Raw genomic sequence first — 9,453 nt, 5'->3', positions numbered from 1 at the left:
GAATTGATAAATTCTTAACGATAAAATATGTTTATTTCAAATCCAAAGTCAATCTCCTCCTTGCTGAGTAAACACCAAAAACATTTTCTTAATACCAGAAACAAGACAAGAAAGGAGGAAAAATAATTATTATCTTCTGTGACTGTAAACTTGGAAATCCTAAAGAACCCTAAAGAACCAACTACTATTAGATGAATTCCGGTCCTCTGCTTTGGGGTCCTCTCTCACGGCCAGGTCGCAGCCGTTGTAGTGGAAGAAAGTTGAGTCTGCAGCGGACGGGAAGCGCCGTAATGCTCCAGTATTATGAGGACAAGCTGGAGGGCGGCGCGTACGCATACCCGAAGGAGGACCTGGGCATGTGTCTGCTGCTGTCGGACTATGTGGTCCAGGAAGGGAAATCCCTTCGGCAGTGTTTGAAGGAAGGATACTGCAAAGCTTTGAAATGCTCATTTTTTGAGTATAAAAGATTAATGTTGGATACCAGGGTAAGATTCAGAGGAAGAAAAGGATATTCATACATTATGTTGAAGCCAAGATGAAAAACAACAAAGAATTTTCTCTGGTCATTAACACAAAGAAGCCAAAACAAGAAACATACTTTTTACTACATCTGTTTGGTTGGACCAGTTTTCCCCTCCATGGCACACTGAAGAAAATGGATGAGTTCTGTTTTTGGATATGTATAAAGTAAATGATTCTCTTGATCCAAGTTATTTTTAGAAGAAAAACCTAATTGAACAGTTATGGGTTGGGAGCATAATAAATGTGTTTTGAGAATTGTTCTAAAGCACAGAGAATGGAAAGATTGTTATTGGCAAACTTGACTCTTCAATCGAATTATACAATTTTTACAGGCAACTCATGTGACTGACAGAGTTGATAACATGGAGCCTGTCCAGAAGATGTCTATTGGGAAAGCTTAGGATAAAACTTTTTCTTTTGTTCAATCTTTCCTGTCTAAAATAAATTACGTTTGTTTTATTCCTTAGAGAAGAAAAAAATAACTACTATAAACTATGAGATTTTATTCTGAGTATATTAATATACAGAAATTAATGACATATTATATATACACATACACACATATATATATACATGCAACAAGTAATCAGAAGATATAATGGAAGAAACAGTTTCTTTAGCAATGAGAAAGATAAATTACCTAGAAATAAACTCTATAAGAAACGAGCAAGATTTATGTAAAGATGTATAGAAGTTGGAGTCCTAAAAACAATATCAGCCTCTCCAGTTAGATGTACTCTTTTGGTATCAGGCAGGTGGAGGTTAGGAAACCATCCTCATGTGACTCTGGACGCCTTCCCCTGAATAGGAAGGTTGTGGCTCCTTTGTCACAAGTTTCAGACCTTATTCTTCAGCTTCCTGGGGGTTAAGAAGCAGTAGTGACTGTGGCAGCTTCTTGATCAAACTCAAATCCCCAGATCACAGATTAAGGTGTCCACATACAGGCCATGGCTGTGGTTCCAGGCCTAGCCTGGCTCCAGTGGCCTCAGACCCAGCAGCTCCCTTGGTAGACCAGCCTAGTAGAGTTGTTCACTCCAAGATGTCCAGCCCAGAGCTGCTACTTCAGGCTTTCCACAGAATTTGTAAGAACTTAGTTCTCTTTATTAAATATTTTTCTGTGTAAAATACACAGAGTGATTTTTTTTTTTTTTTTGAGTGAGGGGAGGGGAGGAGCACACAGAGTGATTTCTGTTTTCTGCACTGAAATTTGACTGACAAGTTGGTATTGGAAGTGGTTGTAGAAATCAGACCCTGAAACTGGGAATCTGGGACTGGCTGGTTTTGAAGACCATGGTGGATGGTGGCCTTGTCACTTAGTGGAAAATGGGATGCTGTGAATCTAGGCACAAAGAATAAAAATTATGTACATCATCACCTTGGATGAACAGTGAAATTACATGGTCACTTTGGATGAACAGTTTACTGACAATGAGTCTTCAGTGGCTACTACTTAGATGGTTATGAAGGGAATGAGAGATACAGGAACAGCTAGGTGGGTGGGTGAGTTGACTTTTCTGATTGTATTGTAGAGTTTAAAGAAAGAGAATGAAGTATTATGAAGATTCAAAAATTAAAATCTTATGAGTCTTGTACATAGATAAACCAACGGATTGATAGTACAGAATAGAAAGTTCATAAATAGGAAATTTAGTATATGACAGTCATGGCATTTAAAATCAGTAGGGGAAAGATGGATTATTAATGAAATGGGGTTGGAAAAATGTATAGCTATTAAGATATCAAATTGGATCCACTCCACTTACATCACATGAAAACAAATTCTTGATTCGTCAAATTTTTAAAGTAAAGAATGTAACATCATGAGATGTAAAAAACAAACCATGGAAGGATTTAAAAAATAATTGAGGCCAGGCATGATGGCTCATACCTATAATCCTAGCACTTTGGGAGACCGAGGCAGGTGGATTACTTGAGGTCAGGAGTTTGAGACCCACCTGACCAACATGGTGAAAACCCATCTCTACTAAAGATACAAAAATTAGCTGGGCATGGTGGTTCATGCCTGTAGTCCCAGCTTCTTGGGAGGCTGAGGCAAGAGAAGCACTTAAACCTGTGAGGCAGAGGTCGCAGTGAGCCAAGATCACACCACTGCACTCCAGCTTGGGCAACAGAGCTAGACTCCATTAAAAAAAAAAAGTAATCGAAGAGAGGTGGAAATCTTTCTAAGTATGATACAACCCAGAAGTAGTAAGTAGTAACAGAAAATTTGGTAAAATTGACTAATTAGAAAAAGTTTTCTTGGCCAATAAACAAAAACAAAAACAAGCAAACAAACAAAATAGCATAAGAAAAATAAAAGGACATGACAAACTGAGGAAAAGTTTTGACATTCATAAGAAAAATGACCACTCTTACTATTATATAGTTTCTATACTTATTAGAAAATTAGACAATGTATATACATAGGTAGTTCACAGAATAGGAAATACAAATGTTTCTTTAACCTAAGAAGATGCTCTCAACCTCCCTCTTCACAAGAAAAATATGAGATAAAACATTTTTTCATTAGATTGACAAGTTCCATTTCTGACCAAAATAGAGTAAGTCCACTGCTGCCCATGTCTCCTACTGATTGATCACTACTAAAACCTCTAGATAAACTATAAAGAATAAGTACCCAAGGACTCTGAAAAGTAAATAATAGCAGGCAGGTTGGGCAGGGAACTCAAACCTGAAGAAAGACTGATACAGGAGTGGTGAGATTCCTGTTTTTGTTTTTTTCTCCTCTACCTCTTCGCTTTGATCTGAAGACAGAATGAGTTGGGAATTGTCAACCAGACACTATCAGCAAAACATCAGAGAGAAGCCTGACCTTGTAGCCACAGGACCAGGAAAAAAGGCTGCTGCAAGCTAGAGAAAGTGGTAGAAACTGCTGATTGCTTTTTTCTTTCCCTCCCTTGCCCTGAAGCCATTCCCAGTCAGGGAGCTGCCTTGCAGTCGTACAGTGACATGGTCACCTGGGAGAAAACCTGTCCTTCTAGACAGAGGAGTTGGAAAAAGGAACTCTTGGAAGCCAGAGAGAACATGGAAGAAATTCCCCAAAAAAGACAAGTGGAGAAAGGAATCCCCTAATTCTGTGTAGTTGTTTGACATGTAGTCATAGGTAATGGATACAGTAGTTCCCCTTAGCCACAGTTTCTCTTTCCATGGTTTCAGTTACCTTCAATCAACTGAGGTTGGAAAACATTACATGGAAAATTCCAGAAATAAACAATTCATAAGTTTTAAATTGTGTGCCAATCCGAGTATTGTGATGAAATCTCTCACTGTCCAACTCCATCCCTCCTGTGTGTGAATCATCTCTTTGTCTGGTGTATCCATACTGTAGGTCCTTATATTAGTCCATTCTCATAATGCTATAAAAAATAACTGAGACTGAGTAATTTATAAAGCAAAGAGGTTTAATTGGCTCATGGCTTTGCAGGCTGTACAGGAAGCATGATGCTGGCATCTGGTTGGCTTCTGGGAAGGCTTTAGGAAACTTACAAGTGAAGGGGGAGCAGGCATATCACATGGCCAGAGCAGGAGCAACACAGAGAGAAGAAGATGCCACACACTTTTAAACAGCCAGATTTTGTGAAAAGTCACTCACTATTTTGAGAACAGCGCCAAGAGGATGGTGCTAAATCATTCAGGAGAAATCTACCCCTGTGATCCAATCACCTCCCACCAGGCCCCACCTCTAATACTGGAGATTACAATTCAACATGAGATTTGAATGAGGACACAGATCCAAACTATATCAATGCTACATACCTGTTAGTCACTTAGTAGCCATCTAGGCTATCAGGTTAAAAAAACATAAACATACAGGGTTCAGAACCATCTGTGGTTTCAGGCATCCAGTGGGGGTATTGAAATATGGATAAGGGGGACTACCATATAGGGATCTATGTCATTAACTCAGGTTTGCCATTTATGTCATCCAACAATTTACTATACTTAACAGAAATGTGTTAAGTTTTAATGTGTTAATAGTGGAAAGGAAATAAGATTATCCATGAGAAAAGGACTTTTATGTTTCCATTCAATTTTTTCCCCTAATTCCTCCAGTCACACAAATATAAGAAAATGAAGTTATATGAAGGATGGCCGTAAGTTCAAGGATAAGAAGATAGGAGGAGTACAATTTAAAAACAAAAGTCTAATGAGTAATTTATGTCTAAACTTATTGAAGTTCATAAATAATTTATCCTGATTTTCAGAAGAGAGAGAGAACCTCTGGACATACCCACACAGGACCTACAAAAAGACAGCTGCATAAGAACTGGTTAATGATGTTGTGAGCTGACATGCTAGCATCAGTGGTCTAGAAAGAATGACAGACTGCTCCTACCAAGTAATTAGTCTTCTGCTCCTTTCTTTAGTCTCCCTGCCTCCTGCCTGGAACCTGGTAGACCCAGAGAAGGATGGAGAATAAAGAGCAGACCAGCCTTCTCCCCACTGTAGTTTGTTAAGGCATCGATCTGGCCAAAGCTGGATGTATGGAGGCAGAAAGTGTCCATTCATTTTTTTATTTTTCATTTCAGGTTATTGTTCATTTACTATGGACCTAACACTGTTCTAAACATTGGGGATAGAGTAATCCTCCATTATCTGCATTCCAAGTAGGGAGATACATTCCAAGATCCCCAGTGGTTGCTTGAAACTGAGGATAGTATAAAACTCTATGTACACTATGTTTATTCTTTCCTATATAAACATACATACCTATGATAAAGTTTCATTTATAAATTAGGTACAGTAAAGGATTAACAACAATGAATAATAATAAAATAGAACAATTATAAAACAGACGGTAATAAAAGGTGAATACAGTCTCTCTCTCCCTCTCTCTCTATCTCTCCAAATATCTTATTGTTCTGGCCTCACCTATTTTCAGGCTGTGGTAGACCCTGGGTAACCAAAAACACTTAAAGCCAAACTGCGGATAAGGGGGAACTACTGTATGTCAATGGACAAAACCGGCAAAAATCCCTGCCCTGTGAAACTTACATTCTAGGGAGAGAGACTGATGATAAATGTAACAAAATAAAATGTTAGAAGTCAGTAAGTGTGGGGCAGGCGCGGTGGCTCATACCTATAATCCCAGCACTTTCCGAGGCCGGGGCAGGTGGATCACCTGAGGTCAGTCGTTCGAGACCAGCTTGGCCAACATGGTGAAACCCTGTCTCTACAAAAAAATACAAAAAATTAGCTGGGCGTTGTGGCACACGCCTGTAATCCCAGCTATTTAGGAGGCTGAGTCAGGAGAATCGCTTGAGCCCAGGAGGCAGAGGTTGCAGTAAGCCGAGATTGTGTCACTGCACTCCAGCCTGGATGACAAAGGGAGACTCTGTATCTCAAAACAACAGCAACAACAAGTCAATAAATGTGGTGGACAGAAGAAATAGGAAAGCAGGTAAGGAAATGGTAGGGTGGGGAGGAGATGAGAAGAGATATTAGGTAGGATGGTTAGAAAGGGCCTCAGGGAGAAAGTGAGAGTCCAGCAGACTGAGGGAGGTGAGGAAGTGAGCCAAGCAGCTATCCAAGGGAAGATTTGTCTGGGCAGAGGGAATGGCTGGGGCAAAGACCCTGAGTCAGGAGGTGGAGGGTGTCTGGTCTGGCGAGTTCTAGGAGGAGCAAGGGTACCAGTGTGGCTGGAGAGGAGCAAGTAGGAGAGTAAAAGAGGTTTTCAGAGAGGTAGGAGGCTGGGAAACCCTATAAACTATTGAAAGGGATTTGGCAGTAGTTGAATGCTAGGTTTTAATTATAAATGGATCTGCGCTTTTCACAACTTGAAAGTGAGCTACAGTTAAAATGAGACTTCTTCTTATACCTGAAAGTGACCAGAAAATCAGGTTCTGGTCTGTAAGAGATGGAGAGGGAAATGTGAAAGAGCGTATTCCCTTTCCCCGCCCCGACCGTCACTGTTGGAGAGCCCAACGGCGTGCCGCCCCAGCTCGGAGTGACAGCCCAACCAGGCCTCTTCCTTCTCGGTCCCGCCTCTCCCGCTGCCCTCCGGATACCGACGGGTGGTACAGTATGCTAGGCACGCCCCTCCCTTTTTGCAGACCTGGGCTCCGGTTCCAGGCGACAGCCCAGTAAGGGCCGCCTTTTGTTTCTCCAGATCGGTTCCGGTCAAGGTTCTCATCCAAGGCGACCGCCCAGTGAGGCCCCGCCTCTCCCGCCGTGGCCCCGCCTCTCCCGCCGTGGCCTCGCCCCCTCCTGCGTGTGACCGCGTCTAGGCCCCGCTGAGTCCGACACGCCCAGCGCTCGGCGGCGCCCACCCCTCAGGCCCGGCCCGCCTCTGGCACCGAGCGCTAGCTCGCCCAGCCTCCGGTTGTCGCAGGCTCTCGGGCCCGCCCCCGAAGACGTGGAGCGGTGCGGCGGGCGGTGAGTCGGGGAGGGCACCACAGACCCCCAGCTGTCCGAGGCACAGAGCCCGGCTCCGTGCAGCGACTGAGCCTCGGCCGCTACAGGCTCCAGGGGCTCCTCCCGGCCGCCGCCCTGCGTTCCCGGGGCGCTTCTCGGTAGCGGCACCCCTGGGGATGGGAAGTGGGACCAGGATGGGCGCGGAGGCTGTGGGGGCAGGGACGAGTGAAGGTGTTATGGGGAGTGGCGGTCGCCGGGGGAGGGCAGAGGTTTGTGGAGGGGATATGGGTCTGGGGCGAAGGTTTGAGTTCTGAGAGAAACGCCGTCAGGCGGAAATTTGGGGCTGGTGGAGTCAGGATGGGGGATGTGGGGGCCTCAGCGCTCTGGGAAAGGAGGCAATAGGTGGGGTTGTCGGCGGAGCAGAGTGAAGGGTGCTTTTTGGAAGGGCCAGCTCGGGGGGCCCGGGGTTCTTGCTTCCCGGCAGTCCCGCGATCAGGGCGGGCTAGGCTGTCTCCAGGCGGGGTTGGCCGGAGCGGAGTTGCAGGATAATGCTCACATCGAGGTGATTGGGTTTCCAGGCTTTTGACTGGGACATACTGTACAGTTTAAATAATAGATACCTGTCTGACTAGTGCCTGGGACACCTGAGAGACGTGAATGGAATGGGGTTCTCCCCCCACAGGCGGCGTCTGATTTTCCGGATGCCTTCACAGTGCTAGCATTGGTGTGCGCTGCCTTCTGTAAAACCTTATTCCAACAGGACAGTATATGGAGGTCCCAGACTTAAAAGGTGCAGCTGAGGTTTATTAAGACTCAAAACACAGTTGTATCATATTGCCTTAAATCCTGCAGAGTTTAAATCTAATCCTGTGGGGTTTAAAGCGGTTAAATCCACTTTGTAGTGTCTACTTTCAACTTAAAGTCATACAAATCTAGAGGACTAGATGTTTTCTAAGGGCCCATTCTGCATGATAAACAATTTAAAATTCTCTGTGGAAAGTAAATCATCTGTTTGGAACAGCTGTTGCTGAAAGAATCTTAGAGTTGTAGATGAAGAATGAAATTTTAAAAATCTAAAATAATGGAAGGGCATAGAAAAGGCTTGGTAAATTGGAGTGTGTATATGCACTTAAACCCACTGAAACTTTCTTTTTTGAGACGGAGTCTTGCTCTGTCGCCCAGGCTAGAGTATAGTGGTGCAATCTTGGCTCACTGCACCCTCCGCCTCCCAGGTTCAAGCAATTCTCCAGTCTTAGCCTCCTGAGTAGCTGGGATTACAGGCACCTGCCACCACGCCCGGCTAATTTCTGTGTTTTTAGTAGAGAAAACACAATTTTTTCTCTATGGGGTTTCACCATGTTGGCCAGGCTGGTCTTGAACTCCTGATCTCAGGTGATCTGCCCACCTTGGCCTCCCAAAGTGCTGGGATTACAGGCATAAGCCACCGCGCCCGGCCAACTGTTTTTCATTGTAGACTTGGAAGACAAAGAAAAGTATAAGGATGAAAATTAAAATCTGTAATTTTGCCACATGTATTAACATTTTGATGCATTTCTTCCTAATTTTTGTATTTTTGTGTATATGAATATACACAAAATTGGGGTAGTATTGTTACATAATTGGAGTAATATTGTTATATTACTTCATACTATTGCTTTCTCTTTCTACATTATATTTTCTCACTTAGCATTTTCGTGGATCACTATAAATTCTTCTTAAACATCTTTGAAAATGCTTGTATAATCATTCATCATATGGATTCATTCTTTTATTAAATATTAGAGTTTTAGGTATGTGCCTAATACTGTGCTTGGAGGTGAAAAATCAGCGTTGCTCAAGATAGATGTATTTGTCATGGCTTGCATGACAGCTGTGGTATATTAGCCTATTTCTCATCTGTCAGATAGCTAAATTGTCTCTAGCTTTCTGTTTTTATAAGCAATAAACTTTTGTTTTAATGGTTACAAACTCATAAGTCTCATGTCATACGTGAATCAAAAGATATTTTTAATGTGTATAAGTTTTTGTGTGTATGTGTTAAAAAAAGGAAATTATGGATTTTTTGGAAGAGGATTGTTTTTTTTTTTGACAAGGTCTCATTCTGTTGCCCAGGCTGGAGTGTGTGCAGTGGTGCAATCATGGCTCACCGCAGCCTCAACCTCTGGGCTAGATGATCCTCCCACCTCAGCCTCCTGGGTAGCTGGGACTACAAGCACGCTTCACCATGTCCAGCTAATTTTCTTATTTTTTTGTATTTGTTGTAGATATATAGGGTTTTGCCATGTTTCCCACACTGGTCTTGAACTCTTGAGCTCAATGGAGCTACCCACCACAGTCTCCCAAAGTGCTGGGATTATAGGCCTGAGCCACTGTGCCCAGCCCCTGGAAAAGGCTCTTTTTAAAAAGTTTTTTTATTTTGAAATAACTTTAGATTTACAAAAGTTGCAAAAATAGTACAGATTTCCTTATGCCCTTCACCTAGCTTCCCCAGATGTGAACATCTTATGTGACTCTGGTACAATTATTGAAACCGGGAAATTTACATTGATATAATTC

General features: G+C 42.8%; 2 protein-coding genes across 2 annotated transcripts in view; both read left to right on the top strand.

Annotated features, from left to right (window-relative positions):
* Nucleotides 1-290: 290 nt before the first annotated feature.
* On the top strand, nt 291-539 carry LOC105729799 (cytochrome c oxidase assembly factor 5-like). The gene has a single exon (XM_064366775.1). The coding sequence runs from the start codon at nt 291-293 to the stop codon at nt 537-539; it is 249 nt and encodes an 82-aa protein (XP_064222845.1).
* A 6,363-nt stretch (nt 540-6,902) lies between these two features.
* Nucleotides 6,903-9,453, top strand: part of ANO10 (anoctamin 10) — a 244,775-nt gene continuing 242,224 nt past the window's right edge. The window contains exon 1 of the mRNA XM_012470714.2: nt 6,903-6,918. The gene's annotated coding sequence lies outside the window, so the exon portion shown is untranslated. The remainder of the gene's footprint in view (nt 6,919-9,453) is intronic.

This window comes from Aotus nancymaae, unplaced genomic scaffold (assembly GCF_030222135.1).
Source record: "Aotus nancymaae isolate 86718 unplaced genomic scaffold, 86718_ANA_hifiasm-v0.15.2.pri h1tg000067l, whole genome shotgun sequence".
Lineage (NCBI taxonomy): Eukaryota > Metazoa > Chordata > Mammalia > Primates > Aotidae > Aotus > Aotus nancymaae.
Note: the sequence above shows the minus strand (reverse complement) of the source record. Positions and strands in the feature narration are given on the sequence as shown.